We start from the raw sequence: 24,668 nt of genomic DNA, 5'->3' as shown, positions 1-24,668 counted from the left end.
TGGCAAGCGATCTGCTCTTGCGGAAAGCGGAGCGCCCCCTTCGTGATGACCGGCACGGTAAACGGGCAGGTTTACCTTAAGGAGTGCCTACAGAAGCGCTTACTACCACTATTGAAGCAGCACGAGGGCCCGACCATCTTCTGGCCGGATCTCGCTTCGTGCCACTATTCAAAGGACGTGTTGGAGTGGTACGAAGCCAACGGGGTCACCTTCGTGCCAAAGGAAATGAACCCGCCCAACGCGCCGGAGCTTCGCCCAATAGAGAAATATTGGGCGGTTATGAAGCAGGCCCTCCGGAAGAACCCAAAAGTTGTCAAATCGGAGGCGGACTTCAAGAGAAAATGGATTTCTGTTCAAAAAAAAAACTACAACCTGACGTTGTACAGAACCTTATGGACGGGGTAAAGAGGAAGGTGCGAGCATACAGGCTTGGGCTCGAAGTATGAATAAAAAGAAAATGCCAAAAGTTGTTTAATAGTTTTAATTTTACTGTCTAAAATTTTCAAAAGGATCGGTCTACTGGGCGAATTTCTACAGCGTTTTTTCCGTGATGCAATTTGATATGACACACCCTTTATTATTAGTTCAATTTACAAATGAATGTTGCATAAACAAAATACAAGAGTAAATTAATAGTTTTAACTTGTATTTGCAACTTCGAGTGGACACGTAATTCAATTTACAAGTTGGTTTTTATTTTGATTCAATTTTTCGTTTCAATTTTTTGAGTATGGAAATGTACGTTTTAGATGGATCGAATGACGAAGAAAGTTGTTTTGTATAAAAAAATGCCGTCTAGTGAAATATTATGAACCGAAAATAAATTCCACTTTTCTTCATCAAGCTTATTTTTATGCAGCGGAAAACTGCGGTTTTTGACAAACTATTTGATATTTTGGATGAGTTGAATCTTAAGGCTTGAGACAAGTATGGCCTCTTGCCAAACGGAATCATACGCTTTTTCAACATCTGAAAGCAGCATTCCCGAAGATTTCTTGGAAGCAAAAGCAGATCTTACGTGTTTTATTAGTGTCTCGCCTTGAAACCAATGACAACAATGACAGCATGTTTCCAGGCATCCGGGAAGTGGCAAATACCTAAGCATACTGTGAATCACCCTCATTCTTGTTTTCGAACAAATAGAAAACGGTCGAAAGTATGTCCGATTTGTATTCTTGCTTCCGTATGAATAAAATCCATCTATCCGAACTTTCGAAAATCGAACAATTCGAATGAAACGGCTATTCTAGTTTTTGAACGAATGCGTTTTTGACTTAGGGCTACGTCTTTGATTTCTAGATAGGGGGGTCACTCTACAAAATTGAAAATGAGGCATGTAACGATTCATTAAGAGAATTCAAACGCATATTACGCAAAATCGTTGTTGCGATATATGTCATGCTTAAAACATGAACAGTGAATATAGTAAAAAGTTATCAATTTGACGATTAAAATGGGTATGTTATTTCGATTTTACTAACCACTAGTTTTTTCCCACAACGCAACGAGCAACCTTTTTGCCTACATTCGGGCGATGTGGATCGATGGGTATAATGAATTATTCTCCATTTGCCGATAGGAATTATTCAGTTATTGTATTGAAATTCGTCCAATCAATTCGTGCTCAATTCACGTTTTTATCATGTAGGGCTTGTTACTAACTTTTTATGTAATTGTGGTCCAGGATATCATGATATCGAGCGTCTTGTCTGGTAATGTAAAAATGCAATTGAAGAATTTAACTGGCTGCTGATTTAGAGGTTCGAAAGGGTATACTCACACATGTCAAATTATGATAGCTTAAGTAGTCGCGATCTTAATATTATGTTACCCATATATGTCTCCCTTAAAAGTAACTAGGTTATTATTTTACCCGCTTCACTCCCCTGAATTCACTTGTTTGTTCTCCATTCCCTTCCCTATAAATGAGTAGAGCTTAGCACTCAATGAGAACAATTTACTACAGCAGCTACACGAACTCTCCATGGCCATAGGATAACTAATATACATCACCTGGCTATAAAGTTATTACAATCCTCTACAAGCAATATTCCGGACAACGGGGTAATGTGGAAGAAAATGCTATTTTTATGCATACTATATTTCTGTAGTTATTGATTTTTTAGGCTTAGTTTTATATCTATGTGAAAGACTTTTATTCAAAAATGCACTGATAAACGATGACTTCTTGTCTTCTTCTGCATAATTGAATAAATAGAAGAAAAGGGCGGGAATAGCTTCGCACAAAGCACATTTTTGAACATCGATATGAAAAAATCAAACAGTGTCGAGTTTCTCGTGTCCTTGTGGTTTCGAATTCTACCTCATCTTACTCGTTTAAAGGATAAAATTTGCTATAGGAAACTGTGTTCCAGAATTTCCCATTGATGTATCAAAAGAGTAAAAATTACAGATTTTTGTACAATTAAAAAACTCAATTCAAATGCAATCACTACAAACAATCATAGTCCTACGTCAAACTCCCGTCCGTACCCCTAGGACCAGACCCATCTACTTTTTCATTTGGCTACCAAACGTCACTTTTGTTTTGCGAATCCCGTTCGTTTATTAAATCAGTATTCACGTTTTTCGAATAATTCAAGCCCAAGTCGTATTGGTTCTACTGCTCAATCTGTTCTAGAATGGATTGGGTAGTTGAGAATTATGAATATTAGTCATGAAAAGTATGATTACTACATTTCGTTTCATTGTTGTGATGCGATGGAATGCAGGTCTCAGTAAGTCCTCGCATGATAATTGCTGCCATTCTCCTGTCACCCTCATTGCATTTGCAAATGCATTTTGCATTTTTTCACCTGTTTTCCAAACGTCACTTTTTTCTTGCGAATCTCGTTCGTTTGTTAAATCAGTATTTACGTTTTCGGATAATTCGAGCACAAGTCGTATTGATTCTACTGCTAGATTAAGGTAGAGGGAATTGAGTCATTGAGAATTGAGGATATGAGTCATTCTTTTATCTCATTTATTTATTTAGGCTCGTTAGCATTTTAACTGTAACAGAGCCGGGTTTTAATCGTATACGTGTTACATGTTTATGGTTTCTATAAATTGTAAATCACACAGTAGCAATTTTCTAGGCGTAAGAGTATTCCTTCTGTTCCATTACATATGGTAAATTGCACAGTAGTACCCATTTAGGCGTAAGAGTATTCCTCTGTCCTTCCATTGTGCAGCAGACTGGACAGATGATATGGTCATTGTTGTGTTGTTAATAGCACCGACGTTTTTTTTTTCTTGTTGCAAGCAGAGCTTCCCCAATAGCAAAGCTTGCATGATGATTGTTGCGCGGACGTATTCTATGACAACATAAAGATAGTCAATTGAGGGCCCTGAGTTTTGAACTCACGATTGATGATATGAGTCATGAAGATCATTGATATTTAATTTCGTTCCATTTTTGTGATCTAATGCCGGTCTCAGTCCTCGCATGATAGTCGCTGTCATCCTCGTAGTATCGATATCATTTTTCGATTAGTATCTCTGTAGGGACGGCTTTATCAATAAGAATTTGTATGTACATTTTTGAACATCGGTACAAGAAAACCAAAGAATGTCGAGTGTTTCTTGTTGATGTTGGAATATCTGTCTGATTTTTTTCAACAGTTTACTATTTCGTTCGATAACTCGCAAGTAGATCGGATAGGTTTTCGAAACGATCCAACAAAGGTGTTTTTTTCCACATCGAATCAGACTGCGTTTTTTTTTTCATCGGTTGCGCTTGCGAGTAGAGCGAAGCTCAAAGTGGTGCGCGACCGAGACGCAGAGGATACAATTCATACAGATTCATCACACACGCCACACAGCAGCGGCAAGTATAAGTTTATTTTTCTTTTGTCCTCCTATCATTCCTTCTACCATCTGTGCTCGATTTACACCATTGTTCATCTGTGTGTTTACCAAATCGGCAAACGTTGGCATTAGGGGTGTCTATTTTTTCTTGGTTACATTACCGTTGAAATTTTATTGGAACTTTTTTTCATTTTAGAATTTTATATAAATAAAAAAAATCATATAAATATTATCCGCAGCATAACCTTATAATATTTTTTTTTTTTACTTATTCATTTTGATAATTATTATATTCTGTTCATATCGAACAGTTGGCCGATTTTTTTAATATGGCTGAGGGCGGAAAGGACCCCCCGTTGACGCAATTGAATATTTCTGATACCGAACCTCCTCCTGAAGAGCAGGAGGATGAAGCAGAAATTGAGGTAGAAAATTCTGTTTACGAAGTTGATAGTTCCGAAGATGAGGAAATCGACGAGAAACAGGATTTTCGTTCTAAAGAATACCCTGAATGATCCAAAGGCCCATTCATTGTGTACTTTAGACGAAAATCCAAACCTCTCAATGTCATTCGTATCTCGAAGGAACTAACTCAACATTTTTCTGACGTTACCGAAATTACACGGATGGGGCCAGACAAACTACGAGTTGTCGTCTCAAGCAGGACCCAAGCGAACAAAATAACGCGCTGCGACCTCTTTGCGATTGAGTATCGTGTATACGTACCCTGTTGCAACGTCGAAATAGACGGCGTAATAACCGAAAAGGGTTTGACCCGAAAAGAGATAATCGATGGTGTCGGTCGCTTCAAGAACTCCACACTAAAAACTGTGAAGATTCTTGCATGCGATCGACTGAAATCTGTGTCACATAAAAATGACAAAAGAATTCTCAATCGGACAAACTCTTTTCGTGTGACTTTTGAGGGTTCCGCCCTTCCAAATTACGTTGCAATAGAGGCACTTCGTTTACCTGTTCGATTGTTTGTACCCCGGGTAATGAAATGCAACAAATGTATGCAACTCGGTCACACGGCCGCCTATTGTTGCAATAAAAAACGTTGCGCAGATTGTGGAGAGAGCCATGATGAGAATCCTTGCGCGAAAGAGCACAAGTGTCTTCATTGCGGCGGGACTCCTCATGATCTTACTCAATGCCCGGTGTACATACAACGAGGGGAAAAAATCAAGCGTTCCTTAAAGGAACGTTCCAAGCGGACTTTTGCAGAAATGCTTAAGAGTTCCGTGCCAACGACACAGGACAATCCCTACTCCATTGTGAAGAACGACGAGCCTGTTGCTGACGCTCCCAATGCCGGATGTTCCGGTACATCGCAGGGTGCCATCAGGAAAAGAAAAATTACTTCTTTTCCATCACTCCCCAGAAAGAATATCGAAACTTCCCAAGTTGGAATGAAGCCTCGAACTGAACGTGCTGAGAATAGGCCGAAGCAAGTACCTCCCGGTTTACGTGGTCATGCTACCAACCAGGGGTCCTCAGCACTTCCCGGAACAACAACGAACACGTCTGTTCCATTTTCGCGGTCGAAGCAACAGCCACTACCTGGCCTGCTTGCGCTTTCTGACCTTGTGGATAACATTTTAAATGCTTTAAATATAAATGATCCTCTTAAAAGCATAGTATTATGTTTGCTTCCGGTTGTGAGAACATTTTTGAAAGAAAAATGTGGCTTTTTAGCAGCGTTCATTTCCCTCGATGCCTAATTCAGCGCAAGAGGTCAAGGATTTGACCACTGTCATACAGTGGAATTGCAGAAGCATCATCCCTAAACTAGACCAATTTAAATTTTTAGTTCACAGTTCTAACTGTGATGTATTTTCTCTCTGTGAAACATGGCTTTGTTCAGCCGACGAACTGAATTTCCACGATTTCAACATTATTCGCCTAGATCATAACGACTCGTTTGGTGGCGTACTATTGGGGATCAAAAAACGTCACTCCTTCTATAGAGTCACTATCCCATCGATTACAGGCATTGAAGTTGTCGCTTGCCAGATACAAATCAATGGAAAAGAACTCTGCATTGCTTCGATATATATTCCTCCCAGGACTACGGTAGGCCGCCATCAGTTCTTTGATATTATCGAGGCATTGCCGGAGCCGCGGTTAATCTTAGGTGACTTCAACTCCCATGGAACAGCATGGGGGTCACTCTACGATGACAACCGTGCCACGTTGATTTATGATCTGTGCGACAACTTCAACATGACAGTTTTAAATACTGGGGAAGCAACTAGGATAGCCAACCCTCCTGCACGGGCAAGCATGCTAGACATATCTCTCTGCTCTTCTTCATTATCCCTGGATTGCACATAGAAGGTAATCCAAGATCCCCACGGTAGTGATCACCTACCAATAATTTTATCGATCGCCAATGAATCAAAATCTAGTGAGTCAGTCGATATTGCGTATGACCTCACGAAGAATATTGACTGGAGAAAATTTGCAGAATTAATATCTGAAGCAATCATTTCGATGCATGAACTTCCTCCCCTTGAAGAGTATAATTTTATATCAAGTTTGATTTACGATAGCGCACTTCAAGCTCAAAAGAAACGTGTACCGGCTACCACTTTCCGACGTCGTCCTCCATCACTTTGGTGGGACAGGGAGTGTTCAAAGGTCTACCTTGAAAAATCATCCGCTTTCAAAAAATTCAGGAAAACTGGACTAGTGGAATGGTTTCGAAAGTACCAAGCTCTAGAAGCCAAACTAAAAGGTCTGATTAAAGCAAAAAAGCGTGGATATTGGCGGAAATTCGTCAATGGTTTGTCAAGGGAGACCGCTATGAGTACTCTTTGGAATACGGCTAGGAGAATGCGTGGCTGGAACCATACCAATGAAAGCGAGGAATACTCTGACCGTTGGATTTTCAAATTTGCAAGGAAGGTTTGTCCCGATTCTGTTCCTGCACAAAGCGTCGTACGCGATATTCCGCTTCAATGCGATTATGAGAATTTTTCGATGGTAGAATTCTCAATTGCCCTCCTCTCATGTAACAATTCAGCTCCGGGGTCGCATTGGGCATTGGGCATTGGGCAATTCTGAATAATTTCCTGTACAATTTACTGTCAGAAAAGCACATGAATTTCTCTCATGGCAACTCAAAATCTTCTCGTTACAGTTTTATGGGCCTACCGCAAGGCTCCTGCCTAAGCCCCCTCTTGTACAGTTTTTACGTCAATGATATGGATGATTGTCTAACTAGAGACTGCACGCTGAGACAACTTGCAGACGATGGAGTTATTTCCATTACGGGTACTAATCCCGTCGTTCTGCAAAAGTCGTTGCAAGATACCCTGAACAATCTGTTCACGTGGGCCCTCAAGCTGGGTATCGAATTCTCTACGGAGAAAACTGAAATGGTCGTTTTTTCTAGGAAGCACGAACCCGCCCAATTCCAGCTTCACCTATCCGGCAAAACGATCCAACACTCTATGTTTTTCAAATACCTGGGTGTATATTTTGATTCTAAATGTACCTGGGGGAGACACATTGCGTATTTGAAACAGAAATGCCAGCAAAGAATCAATTTTCTCCAAACAATTACCGGAACATGGTGGGGTGCCCATCCAGGAGACCTCATTCAGTTGTACAAAACAACGATATTGTCAGTGTTAGAATATGGCAGTTTTTGCTTCCGATCAGCTGCCAGGATTCATATTCTCAAGCTGGAGAGAATACAATATCGTTGCTTGCGTATAGCCATGGGGTGTTTGCATTCGACACATACGATGAGTCTCGAAGTTTTGGCAGGAGTACCCCCGCTTACTCTTCGGTTCACAGAATTATCCTACAGATTTCTCATCCGTTGCAAGATCATGAATCCATTGGTGATTGATAACTTCGAAAATCTACTCCAACTGACTCCTCAGTCAAGTTTTATGTCTCTATACCATGAGTACCTTACCCACGACGTGCACCCTTCACCAGGCATCTCCAACCAAGTTTGCATCCCATACTTCTGCAATTCCTCTGTGATTTTTGATCTGTCCATGCGACAAAAAATTCATGGAATACCAGATCACCTACGCTCCAATGTTATTCCGTCGATATTTTCGGAAAAATATGGGAAAGTTGGATCTGATAAAATGTTCTTTACTGACGGTTCATGCATAAACGGGTCCACTGGCTTCGGCATCTTCAATGGAAATTCCAGTGCCTCTTTCAAACTCAAAGATCCTTGTTCCGTGTATGTCGCAGAAATGGGTGCGATATACTATGCTCTAGGGATCATTGAAACACTGCCCATCGACCATTATTTTATTTTTTCAGACAGTCTCAGCTCAATAGAAGCAATCCGCTCAATGAAAGTTGATAAACGCTCATCTTTTTTCCTAACAAGAATAAGACATCTATTGAGTGTTTTGGTCGAAAAATTATTCAAGATTACCTTAGCATGGGTTCCCTCTCATTGCTCGATTCCGGGGAATGAGAAAGCGGACTCGCTAGCTAAGGTGGGCGCTTCAGAAGGCACACTTTTTGAAAGGCGAATTGCCTATAATGATTTTTTTCACATTCCTCGTCAGGACACACTCGTTAGTTGGCAGCGCATGTGGAGTGAAGATGAGTTCGGTCGTTGGTTACACACGATTATCCCTAAGGTCTCGACGAGTGCATGGTTTAAGGGATTGAATGTAGGTCGTGATTTCATTCGCGTGATATCTCGGCTTATGTCCAATCACTACAACCTAAACGCGCATCTCTATCGCATTGGGCTCGCAGCAAACAATCTTTGTGATTGTGGCGATGGCTACCACCACATCGAGCATGTTGTCTGGTCGTGTATCCGGTTCCATGCTGCTCGCTCTCAGCTCTCTAGAGCACTGAGAGCACAAGGCAGACAATCGGATATCCCCGTCCGGGATATCTTAGGCAGCCGGGATCCTGATCTTCTGCTTCATCTATACCTGTTCATCAGAAACGCCGATGTCAACGTTTAATGATGTTTCCTTCGTTGTGTCCCCGTTTCATATCCCTCTTATCCGATCGATAAACTTTTACTTAGTCGCGGCAATACATACACACACTCTTTACAGACACACGGGCCGAAGGTTGTGCAGTCCACTGATTATTCAACAAGAGCCAAAGGTTGTACCGCTCATGACAACTCTACACGAGCTGATGATTGCGCCGGCTAGTGACCATTCTATCCTGGATTCCTCGAGGCGAGAAAGACGCACCACGCTAGATATGGGGTACAGACTAGGGAGCGTTGCTGATTAATGGTCAGTTGCATCCCAATAGGAAGTAGCCCGTGTCGGGCACACGTATAGAGCATCGAAGACTGCAACATACCAATTATGAGAACACTTGTAATACTAACCTCGAGCCAACCGCGAGTAATCGGTTACATATTACTAACATAGTTGTAAGACAAAATTTGTCAAAATATTGGACTCCCGGCCCCGTCAGGCTAACGCCACATGTGCCTTAATAAAAAATATATTTTGGGAAAAAAAAATCATTTTTCGCTGTACAATTGCCCATGTTGCCGCAACCCGTAAGACACTTGCTTAACACGTTCGTCACCCCGTCAGTCATATACAGCAGTCATTCGCTAGTTGGACTTTCTTCAACTTGACTTATCTTTTTCAGGGCTTGCCTTAACTGGGCTGGAAAGAAGTTATACATCAGTAATAGACGTCATCTTCAATTTGAATTGTTACTTTTGTTGCTTTGCAGTCCAGTTAGCGAGTAAAGTTCCATAATTGGGTAGATTTTCCGGCTCAATTAACGAAAGATCACTGTGTGGGTGACACTTTCATCGTTGTTTTGATGTTATCTTGCATGATATTTGAGTTATGCATGAAATCTTGCATCCGATAACTTCAACATGTTTACGTTCGAAAAAGGTCTTGTTCGAACGAATTCGTACGAAAACAACAATGTATTTTTCGAAATCATTTGAATCAAGTCATTCAAACGATAGTCAGGTACGGCCGTAAACAAAAATAAGAGTGTTTTAATGGATATCATTTTTCGCTGTACAATTGCCCATGTTGCTGCAACTCGGAAGACACTCGCTTGAGATATTCGTCTCCCCATCATATACTGCAGTCATTCGCTAACTGGACTATCTATAGAAGGGCATGCGTTAACTGGGCTGCAAAAAAGTTTGACCTTTTGTTTAAAAAATTGCTTATCATCTATGACCAATTGGACAACGTTCTTAACCGTCTTCATGTGGTATTTGTCCCGCGGAACATGCGGGGAGCTTGAATCAGCAATCGTTGCAATCGTTGACTCCAGCAGATTTATTTGCTTCCCTTTCTGTGTTGACTTCTGGAGCATTATTTTCCAACAAGTTTTGATTGAGCATGGTACTCGAGTCGCTATTGTTGTGCTTTGAATCATCGGCGACAACTATAGATGGTGAAATGATGTCGTGAGTTTTGAGTGACTCCTTCTTTGACGGTATTCCTCGGATTCATAGCAGCAACGGAGGTTAGGTTGTTTAGAGACTCATTGTAATCATATTTGATTTGGATATCGCGGAGGCATTTTTATGCCTAAATTTGCTTTCGATAGTTGAACTATCCAATTCGCACCAAATATTTTTGTAGGTATTGAACATGATGCGATGAACTTCATAAATAGTGACCGAGCTTGTTTGAAACCTTACAGTGTTGTCAAACGAACTGTATTTTTTAAGTTCCGAACGATTCTAAAAGGTTTTCTCAAAAGGGAAATGAAATACAAGCGCAGACAACTCTCCATAATTTCTCACTTTTTCCTCATGGCGTGTTTATGTCAAATGTGTATTTTTTCCCGTTGTTCATTGCGAACAATAATACTTATCTTACAAAACATGGTATTGAATCCTACAGCGATGAGACGTGACAGTTTCACCATCGTTTGCTAACTTCGCATCTCGGAAGTGCTCAGCCTAGAAAAAGACGTGCACTCCGGATATCACTCAGCTTCTTCCAATCAATCACCTTCATTGCACTTGTTTTCTTTTTACAGCTTGTCCTGTCCTTGATTGATTTATTTTAAGTATTCCTTTATTTGTTCAAAATTTACAAAGCGCATTTCTCGCGCAATGTGCACGAGTATTTGCATGCTGTTGCTCTGTTTTGTCCACGTTTTCGATCGATTAATTTACAATTCTCAACCTCAGCCTTTCTATCAGCATTCAAAATGGCATCCGTTCATTCTTCCCGTACAGTTTTGTTATCTTGACTATGGAATATATACGTCAAAGCCTTGGCGATGTATTTGGTTGTAGCTATAGCTTCACGGTTTGCTCTTCTTTCGTTTGTTTTTTTTTGTGTAGATACTTATTAAGTTTATATTTTTTGTTTGTGTTTTGAAAAACGTCTTCCACAACTTTCCCAATGTTCATATAGAGTGTGAGTTATGCATCGATTATTTTTCTATTGTTTTGTTTTTGTTTTGTTTCGCTGCTTTAGTTGTTCGCGTGTGTATGTCTGTATGTTTTTCCTTGTCTTTCGGATGAGATAGAAAGATATACTAACTAAGCGATATTTGATTAACATTTGTTATTAATTCCCCTCGAAACTTTTGGTTGTTTGTGGAGTATATTTTCCCACCCATTTTGTGGATTTTATCTAGATAAGCCGACGTTATCAATGATTTGTAGTCATTTTTGTAGCGTAAAAACTAATAAGCGTTTAGTTTGTTTGATTTTCTCCCTCATCGAATACCATCGGTGTTATTGACATTTTTACGAGACATTCAAGAAATCAGTTTAGAATGAAGTGGAGTATTTCGTGTTGTTGGATTTTGAAAACGATAAGCATTAGGGAAAAAGGAATTCAAAAAAGCAGTTCTACTTCTAGGTCTCACGATGAATGTTTCCAGGCCATATCAACATGCGTGGTTACTCTTTTGCTCCTGATAAGGAATATATCGGAATGTTGTCAGTGTTTGTTATATCTGTTGTTTGTTGTTTCATTATTTAGATGAAATCTGTAGTTGTAGTTGTTTCGATTGAAGATTTCTCTTATTAAATATGTACACCGCGTTTGTTTAGAATAAGTTTTGTCCAGTACTAAAATAAACTTTTTACTCTTTTTTAGTTTTTTGTGGTGTTGATGTAGAACTGTCATTTTCTTCTACGCTTGCGTCGATAATTCGACCGTGTATGAATGTGTGCGCAGAATGCAAGGTTTCAAAGCCGTCTACTATGTTGGTCAGAAATAACTATTGTGTCAATGTATAAGCTTTTCTTGCTATTCGATTTCATCCTCCCACTTAAAGTGTGTATGTGTATGTGAGTACGTGTTCGTGACAATAATGACTAGATTTCGTTTTCTACGCCTTTGTTGAGTGTTTTGCCGTATTAAACATTTTCCTATGCATCGCTTGTTTGCGACTTACTTTTGTTATAGTAAAGGGTGTGTTATTCCTCTAAGAGTGTTTAGTAGCTTCTTCCCAACAACGTTGATATAGTTCAAACCTCATCGACCCTGTTCGTGTTTCACTGTTTTCTTCTTCTTTTTGGAATCATTGTAGTATATTAGAGTTTTTTGTCCTATTTTGATCTTGTGCTGTTGAAGAACTTCTTTTTTTCTTCTTCAAAACTCCAGTAAAGTTTGGATAACGGTCTTTAGAAGACCGAATTGACTAGAATGTTGAGCGTTCATCATTTTTCGGGGTGACAACGCTCTCTACCTGTCCAAAAATGTGTTATCGTCAACTCCGTGTGAGCATTTGCTACAATGGATGGGGATAACTACTGGTAAATGGAACGGATTAAGGTTCAATGAGACTGAAAATCAAAAACAAATTTGTGTAGCATGATGCTGTGCCAACAGCCGATAATAGCCCTAATGTTGTATCTTGTAAATACTAAGTTTCCTGTACACAAAGCTTATTAGTTAGTGTTTTCTTCTCCACCCTCGCTGTGTTCGACTAGTTCGCTCGGATTGTTGCCGTAGTTGTGATCTAGTCTGCGGTTTCATCACTCGAAGCGTTAGATTCGACAGAGCGCGTGGAATCGCTGTTGGGAGCAATAGGATCAGTACTAGCAGTAGATACGGATAACGCAATAGTGTCGCCAGAGAGTTCTGCATCTGCCGCCACCACCGACGGTGACGAGGTTGGGTGTGGCTGTCGAAGCGCACGTCTGGACTGGGACTCGACCGAATCGTCACCGTCGAGGGGAATGGTGTTCGGTAAATCCTATCAGAGAAATAACTCTCATACTAACGCACTACCGGACATTGCCGCCGCACGGTCAGCGCTGCGTTCCCGTTCACGTTCGGTCGATTCCGAGCTGTAATATACCAAAACTATGTCCTTCAGCCAGAACAGCTATCAACACCCATCAAGCCTACCTTGAGCGCACCGTTTTAATCTCGATCTCATCGGACGACACGGAGTTTTTGTTGGACGAGGTTGCCGAGGAACGTCGAACCCTGCCAGTGCTGGAGTTATCATAAAACGTCTCCGTCTCTATATCCGACTCCTTAAAAAAACAAGCGAAATATTATTTTCTTGCAACATTTTCACGCAAAAAGTATGAAACCGGCCCACTCACGTGTTTGTTGTAGTTAACTCGATCACTAGAATCAGACCCGCAGGATATGCTCTCGGCGACGGACGTCGTGGAAACCTTGTTGTGCTGGTTCGTCGGGCTCGCCAACGCTGGATAGCGTTTGGAACAAACTTGGGCCTGGATATGCTCACAGATACGACGGAAACGACGAATGTTGCCCGAGATCAGTGTAAACGTAATGGCGAACAGCATATCGTTGACATCGCCCTGCTTGCAGATCGTATTGATGTCGACCTGTATCCGGACGTGCCGCTGGAACATGGTCGGTCCGGTGCCACCTCGTTTGTACTCCACACGGAAAGACATTGGCGAAAGCACACTGTGCGATAGTTCGGTCATCTACAAAAGGGACAGTGGCATGTTATGCGTTACGCGATCTATAAATCAGTTACATACCGATAGAAAGGCATGGATGAGATGAGCTTTAACTGTCGCAAGGGGTTTTCCTTTGACGAGTACCGTGAAAGTTTCGTCCTTCTCCGTTGTCATAAGGTTCCCGAACCATGATTTTTTCGTCAACTCAGGCGATGATTCCGGGGTTAGATGCACTTCTTCGTTAGAAACTGAAAGCAGATGTTTTTAGTTGTAATTCAGCTCAAGCTGATAGAGTACCAGATATTCACTTTGCAATTTCCTTCGGTGAAATTTCGGACTTCCAAGAAAGCTGTTCTTGATGTTTGTCAGCCTTGTCTTCCACAGTTGGCTACCAGTGGTAACCGCCGCCAACTGCTGCGGATTTCCAAGAATAGGTGATCCAGGGATGGCATTTATTGACGAGGTCACTGAAATGGAGAATAAGTGGGCTTTAGTTATGCCAACATGGTAAACTGGAGTGCAAAGGTCATACTGTTATTGGAATCAGTTTCCGAAAAAAGCCCGACCGTGATGGCTGGTCCGGAATTGGCCCGATGATGCACTGGTGAGGAGGGATCAAGCATATGTGACTTGCGATCCCGGGTCGAGTAATTCGCATGTCGATTAATTACAGAGTTGGGAGACGAAGGAGGGTGTAGTTGTGCTGGAAGAAGGAAACAATGTAAATAATTCGAATCATCATATCGACTGCCGTTTGTACACAGTGGTTGACTAGCGTTAACGACAACCCCCCGCGTCGGACTTTGATAAGAGCTGCGTGACAGAGGAACAGATGAAGGTGAACGTCGACTGCTACTGTGACTACGGCCATTGTTGAACGTTTGTCTCCTGGAGGTCAGCGGCGAACCCTCACTAATCTGGCCATATGAAAGACTACTGCTACCGTTGATCCTACAGGTGTCCAGCCTTTTCCGCGGGGGATCAGCTATTTCGATAATATCGTTCCGAGGTCTGAGCACATCTTCGTCGTCTTCCACCGCCGGTCGTCGTCGTTTTCGTTCCAGCAGCAGAAAATAAATAACCTTTTCCGTGTTGTGACTACAAAGACAAACTCAATCAGTGTCGGTATCAAGATAGTCGTACCATTGCTGCACCCACTTGGGACTCAACAGTTCCTGAATTAGTTTCTCCTTTTCCTTGAAACAACCTAGCGAGCATATAGCGTTCAGAACATCCGTGTCCACGGCGGAGGCACCCGGGATCACGTGCGTCTGGACGACTTCCATCATGGGCAGTTCGAGTTCCAGTTCCCCCTTGCCGCCAGCGGTTACCCAGGGGTGTTTGTTAATTTCAGTCAGCTGCGATGAAAAAAAAACGACAAAACTTATTTCAAACGAGGAATCTCATTAAATCTATGGTTGTTTCGATTTGAAGACACTCAATGTCATCGTTCCAAAACGCCAGATGCGAATCTGTAGCGCTAACTAGTTTTTCGTTTTTCCACGGAAAATAAACAGCATAGCGTTCACCTCTCTCCCACACTCACCGTTAGTCGTTTCTCCGGGTTCACCTCTATCATGCCTTTGAGCAGGCTCTGGCAGTCGGGCGGTACAAAATGGGGTATGTGAAACACGCCTCGTTTCACCTTCTCCAGCAGCTGTCGCAGGTTGTCATCGTCGAATGGTAGCGCGCCGACCAGCAGAGCGTACAGGATGACTCCGCAGGACCACACGTCCGCCCGCCGACCGTCATATTTTTCGCCCTGGGAATAAAATTATAAATTAAGAATGGCGGAATTGGAAAAGGCGACCGGCGAAACAGGAACTCACCCGAATTACTTCCGGACAGGCGTAATGGGGCGAACCGCAGGACGTTTCCAGCATCGAACCCGCCGGCTGCAGGGAGGCCATTCCGAAGTCAGCTATCTTGATGTTATTTTTATCATCCAGCAGCAGGTTTTCTGGCTTCAGATCCCGATGGCTGAAAGAAAGCAGAAAGCGGACAGACCAAATAAAATCAACGAGGGGATATCATATTGAGACAATTGGATCGAGAAATTGAATTTCAATTCATATTTCTGCTCCTTCTCGTACGAGCCGAAGGAAAAGAGATGTTCGAGAGCAAATTCCACTTGTGTCCCGGCCCGACTGGCGCCGTTTAAGTTGTGTTGTACAAATTTTGGATCTCATTCAATATCTAGCGTGGTGAACCGTAATTGGATTTAATCGCCCCTGGATTATTTCGCTCGGCCGTTCGCCACCGGACGGAAGCTTTCCGGGGAATGGCAGTTCGGCAACAGGATGTTTTGGCTTGTGGTGTTCTCTATGGATTTTGGGCTAATGTCACTTTATTGTTTGAACCTTTCCTAGCCAAAATGGTTTGTGCAGTCCTGTTGGAGTACGATACTACTTTTGAGAAGATTAAATACGTAAAGCTCCTTTGAATTAGTTACTTTCAGGTAGTGTCTCTACTCTGTACCTTTAATATATTGCAAAGATGTTTTCAATTTTCCCTCGATTGTAATTGTAATTCAAACGTTTGATCTTGCAACTATTTAAGAAAATTATCCAACTGCACATTCATTAATATATTATTTTGTAATTATGATTCTGGCAACCTTTCTGAGTTTTCTGAGCATAATAATATTTCTTGTAGGAACGCAGCATGCCATGCTTGCGTATACGAATTTTCATTAATGTGTGAACAAAATTACAAAGTCGTTGATTGTTAATTTCATTCAAAAACCTCTATCAATTATTGGGAGAATAATAAATTCGCTGAATGCTACTCCAGCGAGGTAAGTTTTTTTTTCTAATTACATTTGAAATTTGGAAAAAATGCAATCGATTGTTTTATAAATCACATCACTTTGTCCCAGCATTTTTACCCGTATCAAATTGGTCCAAAGCGCGATGATCTCACAATAGCACGAATTGCTCTTTATGCTATAATAGCAAACCGTTTTCCAGCACGACGATGGCTCCTTGAGGGCTGCACATTGTGATGCACGCAAACATATGCGAAGTGTACCATATACACATAATGATTATCCGTTACCATGAACCGCTGGTCAACATACAAGGAGCCTCAGAGAAGAAACACTTTTGGCTCTTCACAAAACTAGCGGAAGGAGTGGGGAGTGGGGGTTGTGGGTGCGGTGCACAAACTTTGGTATTTCGCATTCTTTTTTTCTGGCGGTAAAGCTGAAGGTTTTGGTTTCACTTTTCGCCTCATGGCATATTGGCTGCATGTTGGACACAGTCGGGAAGCTATAGAACTTTCCGTCTCTCCGTTGGATGTTGTTGAGGCATCAAAGAGGGTTTCAATTTTGTAACTTTAGATGTTCGCAATTCGAATAGAATAAGCCCCTTGTGTGAGTGAAAAGAAACGAACAACCGCGAAAGGATTGGTTCACACAATGAAACGTAGTTTATGGATTACGAACAAACATCACATTCTTTTCTTTTTATCAACCATCATCTTCAATGCTTCTCTGTTAATACACTTTATTGTCCATCCAAGTGTTTCATTGTCACTTTATTGTGTTTTTATAGGAGCCGTATGATATTATTAGATTTATAGTGGTCAGCTATTGATGGCAACATTCAGAGAACGACTTCACTGCCTTCTTTCATTGATGGTAAAAATGGAATACTTCATTGAACAAGGTCACGGGCATCCCGGCCAAACAAACAGCCTAACTTTGAGAAAAACTGTTTCACAGGTAGTGGAAGATTTTCACGAAAAATTCTCGCGAAATTGTACAGTTTTTATTAGACCGCTGCCAAATCAGCTGTTTCGGATTGCTAGAATTAGATGTTAACATCTAACTTCGTCACAAATTTTCTCAAGGGCTCGGCGAAGTCATATTCAACTGAGGATAGTCAGGGGACTATGAAGCCATCGGTCTCCGCATTCAATTGAAAATGAGTTTTTGCTTCTTCCAGCAGTTCTCCGTCAATATGAATGAACAGTCATTCGGGCCCTCTCGTTGGTCCTATACTCGCGCATTGGTCTGTCAGACCGAGAAATCAATAATTCATTCATTTCTCAGAAAATATCAACACTACGACTTTGCGATTCTCTCTAGCTTCGTTATTCGTCGTTCGTCATCGTTTAGCGTATCGCATGTGTTAGTACAAAGGGGACGTGTGCCACTTTTTTAACACTTTCGGTCTGACACACCGACGTGAGTATAGGAGTAACTTTTTTGGACAAGTGCCTTTTTTCATATTCTAGAATATTATTAAATGAAATATATAAATTAATGTTAGTGGCGTGGAATATTTATAGAATATAATGCATGAGACCATTACCGGACTATTCTTATTTGATTTCAGTCCCTCTTGTAACTGGATTGAACGGATCCATATATTAACTATTCGTCGTTAGATTCATACGTTCAATAGCAAAATATAGATGTTTGACTTTCGTATAGTTATTCGCTAAATATAATGGTCATACATATAAACACTTGTGAAAGAATTTCAGTCGTGGAAGAATTGTAAACAGTAAACTATAAACTAATCGGAGGCTTCTGTTAATTTTTAACAATTACAGTTTCGGGGTATTTTTTTATAATGAACAATAAAGACAAGAAAACAAGGAAAAGAAAAGGGAGTTACTAGAAATCCTTTTATATCATCTTTTTATGCCCTATCTAAAAAAAGGTATGAATTCTTAGTTTACCAAGAGTACAGAGACAAAGAATATTAGAAATATGTAAACTTTATATTCTAGAACCTTTATCATCTGGTTTTTATCTAGAAGATCGTTATACATTCTTCTCTTCGATAGAAGGCCCGAAAAATACGCAACAACTGCATGAAATGTAAAAAATATGTTTGTTTCGAGCATGCAGTTATGCTATGTTCTGATTCTTACTCCAATGAAACCACAATCGATTAATACGTTTTTATGTTATTTTATAGCTCTTTATACTTTCATGAATTATATTCAGTTGCTTACTTTTAATCAATAACAGAGATCGAAATGCTTGCCGATTTGAGACGAAAAACATCCGTTTAAAAGAGCTGAGAATATAAGAGGCGAGAGAATGTTATACGCTCACTTCGATTCTCGCGAGAAATTCAATGCCGATTTTAATTTTTCATCGAGTTATGATTGCCGAAAAATGGTTTCGTTTTCAATGACTCCTTGATGCCGATAATGGTTTTTCACTTCTTCAGTACGGCTGGAAACATTGCATGAAAATATGCGGCAATATTGGTTTTCATCGTGAAGTGAACATGAGATGGATTAATATTTGTACAATTCAGACGCTGTCCAAATGCAGATCGTTTGAACGCTGTCCTAACAAACTAACGTTGGTAAAGTTAGCTATGATTTTTCGCTACATATTTTCAGTACCAAATGAAAGACGAAAAAGCATTCTCGTTGAACTTCCGAGATAGAGATTTTCCACATCTCTTTCTCTCTGAAAAAGAATTTTCGGTGAAAAGGAAGAGACGAAAAAATCAACAATACACGGTTCATCGAAAACTAGATTGATTGACTGCATATTTATCGTGCATCCGAGCGAGGATTTCGATCTCTGATTAATAACAATGAAAAATTCGAATTTCAATATTTGTGTTGGAGTATCAAAAAATACTCTGTTTTGAGGAGGCTGAATTAGATGACTAATAAAACATCATGAAGAGGAAGAAAACATATTGTTTTGGAGTTTTTTCATTCAATCATACCCTCTTCTTCAAATAAATGCCAATAAAGCCTGAAAAATACACAATGGCAACATTACAGAGAAGTTCAATTTTCGGTCTGTGACACCGTGCGCGAGTATACGTGTTATGATTTTGCACGCAAGTACAGGAGAGTTAACTGTTCCAACGAAGCGGAGAGTAATATACCTGGTATTCTATTTACGTTGTGCATACCTCGATGATCACTGAGGGTAAACAATGGATTCGTTTCACTTTATATGGACATTGAATTAAGATTACCTATGCAGGCAACGAAATTCATGTCAAGGTGGAGTAGTGGTGGTGGATTGAAGTCAGTTGGAATAAAGAGGCAGATTTGTATTCATTCGTTACTTTAATTAAATAGATTAATTAAAATACAATTTGATAGTATAGTTCATCCGTCATCCTCGCTATTAACGCTCGTCAATTCATGACTAGTCAATTTGAGTCATGTTAACGGCGAATGCCGAAGTAGCTCTAGTCGAAGCGAAGCGACTGAGAGGGGAATCGATTTTCATGTTCGTCTTCGAAAATGTTGGACCCTGATTTTCACTGTCAGCCTATTGAGGGTGATGCTGTAAATATAACTTGTGACCACTTGTTTTGTAACAACCAAACATACAATACTGCTTCTACTAAATTTAATACTGACTTAGGAGTACCGGTAAGGTCCTTCGTTTTTATTGAAAAAATTAATTTTTTTCTGCAAAAATGGTTACAAATTTAATATTCAAAGTATTGCCCATCGCTAGTCACAACTTTTTCCCATCTTTCTGGCAATTCACGGATCTCATTGCGGAAATAATCGGCCGGTTTGTCGGCTAACCACGAATCAATCCAATTATTGACGTCATCAAAATTGGTGCTGGTCAACCAGGCCATGTTGCTTCGATCAAAAAAGGTAGTAATCGGACGGAGCAATGTCTGGAGAATAGGGCGGGTGGTATAGGACCTCCAATTTCAGCGTTTCCAAGTAAGTTTTGATCGGTTTCGCGACATGCGGCCGAGCGTTGTCGTGCTGCAAAATAACTTTATCGTGCTTGTATTGTGACCGTTTTTCTTTCAGTGCACGGCTCAATTGTCGTCGGTAGAGGTCCCCCGTAATGGTTTCATTCGGTTTTAGCAGCTCACAGTACACCACACCCAGCTGGTCCCACCAAATAGACAGCATAACTTACTGGCCGTGAATATTCCGCGCGACCGTCTATGTTGATGCATGGCCGGGGTATCCATACTTTGCCCGACGTTTAGGATTGTCGTAATGGACCCACTTTTCATCGCCAGTCGTTACTGGCTTTCCGATGTAAAAAATCCTTGTTCGCACATGAAAAAACGGCGTTCGACGTCTCGTGGCTTCAATTCATACGGCACCCAATGTCCTATCTTTTCCCATTGTTTTTAAACTATCGGATATGGTTTGCTGATCAGAAAAATCTAAAAGAAAAGATCGATTTCGCGATTTTTTGGAGTACAAAAAATCGATCCAAAATATCTAAAATCGGAGAGGAAAAGATCGATCTTCTAAATATCAATCTATGATCGCCCAATATTAATCCCAGCCTCTCTCCGTTCATACACGCCCTGCAGCAAGAAACATCGGTAAATGGTGCTATTAAAAACACAATTATCTCATCAGCCTCATATCAACTGTCCTGCTTCGTATGCTCCAACTGTAAACAGTGAAACAATAGGAATAATCTTACGTTAATGAATCGGCTACGAGAAGCAGAAACGGAATTTCTCAAGATGAAACAAAAAAAACTTCGGAAAATGCTCCTAATGGCCCGAGAGATTGCAAGAAAAAATCGTTTCGTTAAGGCGAAGGTGAAAGGAAGCCACAAATGGCTGCCACAATGGCGCTCACTTCTTCCATCTCCCTTCCTCACCCCTCGCCCGATATGCAAAAAAGTTCAATAATTTCGCGAAACAGTGTGTAGAAAATGATCGTTTTCGCACACTTCCCATCAAGTAATATCAACCAAACATTGATCGATTACTCACAAGATATAAAATTTTTATCTACCGTCGCAATGTATCGTTTTGTCTCAAATTCCGAACACTTAAGCTTTTTTGGCCATCAAACAGTGTCTCATTTAAACAGTGTACTTTTTCGCGAAATTAATGTGGTTTTTGGGTACAATAGAGCCCTTTCTTTCATTTGGCTACCATAAAATTAATTTAACAATTCATATTCATAGTGAAAAACTAAAAATATGTTTGATTACGTTTGTCTCAAATTCTGAACACCCAAAATGCTCTTAATTTTTTTAAATCATAACTTTTGAGCTGCTAGACCGATTTAGATGATCGATATATCAAATCAAAGCAAATTAGACATTCTTCTTTACAAGAATATAACACTCCCGAAAATTTGGATATTGTGCTTCGAAACATGATTCAAATTCCGAATTTGCTAACGCAAACATTTTATCGCTTGTTTTGACAGTCGCTTTTTTGCAAATGCTTTGTATTTCAAGTTATATACAATATCGATACCTGTGAATGATGTTAAAATGAAGCTTATACCACAAAGAATGTCAGGGTATTAATTATTCAATTATTGAAAATATTAATGTGCAGTAAATTTACATTTAAAAATGAAGTGTTCGAAATTTGAGACAAAACGGTATAATGAAAACTCGAGCTCTGAAAGTTAAATTTTCATTTTTCAATTCTCCGCAATGCACAATGGTCCAGGAGGTGCAGTTAAGTGGAAATTAGCATCTAGTTATTCTCTAGACAAAAACTGTCTTCGACAAAGTTGTTGTGTATGATAGAGCGCTTATTTTGATGTTGTCAAAAATTGGGTGACCAACATGTACAATGAAATAAAAATTCAAACTAACTTTTCATAGATAGAGGTAAACATAGTTCTACAATGTTACAGTCCCAGTTATTTAAGAAAACTTTTTAAAGCAAAGTTTTTTTTCTCTTGAAATAACCGATATAGCGCTTTTTTCTATGTTGTGTTAGGGTCACCATAAAAAACGGGTTTTTTGCTCTAGGCTTTTATATTGCAAATTTTACATGCAAACTGTCTTCAGAAGATTTTTAGAGCTTACTAAGATCAACATTTTGCGATGCAGAACCTGTCAATATCGAAACTCTACTCAAAGTTATTGATATTTCTTCCCAAAAAATACGCTCCCTTCATTCGCTTGTCATTCATTTTGGGGCAAATATAATAAATGTTCGTTGAAAGCATTTGAAAGAGCATACTTGACTCTACATAATGTGGGATTTCCAAAACTATGTTATTTTCTGTATTTGAGTTAAAACCGTTTTTTTATGGTGACCCTAACATAATATAGAAAAAAAGCGCTATATCGGTTATTTCAATGCACACGAAATATGAATGAGAGGCACAGAAGAATAACGGTCGATTGATGCCCAGAAAGGATACCTCTAATACAAATCGAAATTGAACGTAATATTTGTAGCCATGGCTAGGTAAATAATACGGCTTAGGGAATGCATTGCATCCCTGAATAAACTTATTTTATATATACAGCGACAATATTACAGACGAATTGGTCGAAAAATGATAATCTAATTGAACCAGGACAACAAAAAAGCGGAATAAACAAGAAGTTGATTGATTTCAAGCAATTCAGGGCCAATTTCAGGGCTAGAAAATCATATACAAATCATAAGACATTGCCCCGCGAAATGTTACCCCTAAAATCTAGGTGGAAGCAAAGAAACCGCGGGTAATATGGACAGATGGTTGATTCGTATAGTTACATTTTGAATTTCCGATTTCCGTTAATGAGAACACCTTCTACATGTTATTCTATAATATTTAAGCCACCCTATGGCAATGAATACTGATCAAAAGTGGAAAAGGGAAACAAAAACCGAAAATCATACATCACGCGGAATCGTGAGGATGTAATTTTAGCTGCTTCGATGTTAAGCATTTTGAGTGGTTTAATATCAAAATTAGGTATGTACGAAAAAGTAAGTTCAGTTTTGAGTGGAAAAATTTAAATGATTGAAATAATTGTACTGGTGGGGTAAAACGGACAGTTGCCAGTGGCAGTGAGATGAACTGTAAAGTCTGTTTAATCTATTCCCAAGGAATGCCATTCGTCTATAAATAGAAATCGATACGCCAAATGTGGACTGCTTAGAAGCTGACTGGAACCAAAAGCAAAATAGTTGAGGGTCTGTCAGTTTATACTGTTGAAAAGCACGATATCACTTCTAGGTGGATTAATTCGATTTTTTTTGTCATTTAACGGACATTCGTGATGAGTTCAGACCTTGGTTGAATAAAACTATTCCTCTCGCGATCGATAAACCTCTACGCTTCATATATTACAAACCTGTCCATATTACCCCCACTATATGTCCATATTACCTGCATAAAAAAAAAGTTGTACTTTTCGGTTTGTTTTAATTTCAGTAAAAAAACATTGAAAAACACTTTTTTGTAAAATATTTGACCAATTAGGTAGAAAGATTGAATATATATCAGTATATTGAATTGCAAAAAACTGCATCAAAGTTTTGAGAAACATGAGTTTCCAAAGAAAGAATTGAAGTTCTTCTTAACATGTCCGTTTTACCCCCACCTCCCCTACGTATGATTCGAATATACGAATCATACGTATTTAGATGCAACAGGGTTTTTTTAAGGAGAATTTTTTTTCTAGTTTCATCTGCTCCTGACTTTGGAGTGCCTAGTGAACACCGCGGATATTCCGCATTTTCAGAGCATATTTATCCATTGCTTGTACTTTTTGAATGACAACCTCGGGGATGGTTTAAAGACATAGCCAAAAAGGATAAACTAGAACATGCCCGCAATAAGAAATTCTAGCGCTGAAGCGACGAGGGCTGAAGATGAGTCATGCTCGGCATAAAAAGTTATCATAAATCAATTCTGAATTAATTGAAAATTCGTTGCTTCTATTTATGTGCCTTGTTCGCGGAAGCGCACTGATATGAGAGTTTATCTGATCAGCGTATTGGTGACTTATATTCAACTAAATCTCATCAGAATGTGCCATAACATTTTTTCTTCAATTATGCTTTATGTTAGCTATTCCCAGATGGAAATGACAATGAGAAAGGCGAAGCGACTGGTCGAAGAACATTTTCTAGGGGCCTGATTCTCAAATACACATCACGTTGGAAACGAAATAAACGGCACGCCATTGAACTACGTTTTACGAGTTAGTGAAGTGTCGAAGATAATAATGAGTTTTCAGGCAGAATGAGTACTTTTCAAATAAAAAATCATTAATGAAAATAACTTCTTCGTATCAAATTGGTATTCAATGTGA

The 24,668-nt window shown here is 39.9% G+C and overlaps 1 protein-coding gene across 1 annotated transcript in view; it reads right to left on the bottom strand.

Annotated features, from left to right (window-relative positions):
* Window positions 1-10,550: 10,550 nt before the first annotated feature.
* The window catches only part of LOC129769564 (serine/threonine-protein kinase BRSK2), a 33,086-nt gene continuing 18,968 nt past the window's right edge, over window positions 10,551-24,668 (bottom strand). The window contains exons 5-14 of the mRNA XM_055771914.1: window positions 15,502-15,652; window positions 15,219-15,434; window positions 14,831-15,030; window positions 14,433-14,770; window positions 14,205-14,375; window positions 13,981-14,139; window positions 13,754-13,920; window positions 13,340-13,696; window positions 13,137-13,267; window positions 10,551-13,075 (exon numbers count right to left, since the gene is read on the bottom strand). Coding sequence (XP_055627889.1) covers window positions 13,000-13,075; window positions 13,137-13,267; window positions 13,340-13,696; window positions 13,754-13,920; window positions 13,981-14,139; window positions 14,205-14,375; window positions 14,433-14,770; window positions 14,831-15,030; window positions 15,219-15,434; window positions 15,502-15,652 — 1,966 coding nt within the window. The 3' untranslated portion in view covers window positions 10,551-12,999. The remainder of the gene's footprint in view (window positions 13,076-13,136; window positions 13,268-13,339; window positions 13,697-13,753; window positions 13,921-13,980; window positions 14,140-14,204; window positions 14,376-14,432; window positions 14,771-14,830; window positions 15,031-15,218; window positions 15,435-15,501; window positions 15,653-24,668) is intronic.

The sequence above is a fragment of the Toxorhynchites rutilus genome, chromosome 2 (genome assembly GCF_029784135.1).
Source record: "Toxorhynchites rutilus septentrionalis strain SRP chromosome 2, ASM2978413v1, whole genome shotgun sequence".
Taxonomy (NCBI): Eukaryota; Metazoa; Arthropoda; class Insecta; order Diptera; family Culicidae; genus Toxorhynchites; species Toxorhynchites rutilus.
This window is presented reverse-complemented; position numbering and strand designations above follow the sequence as displayed.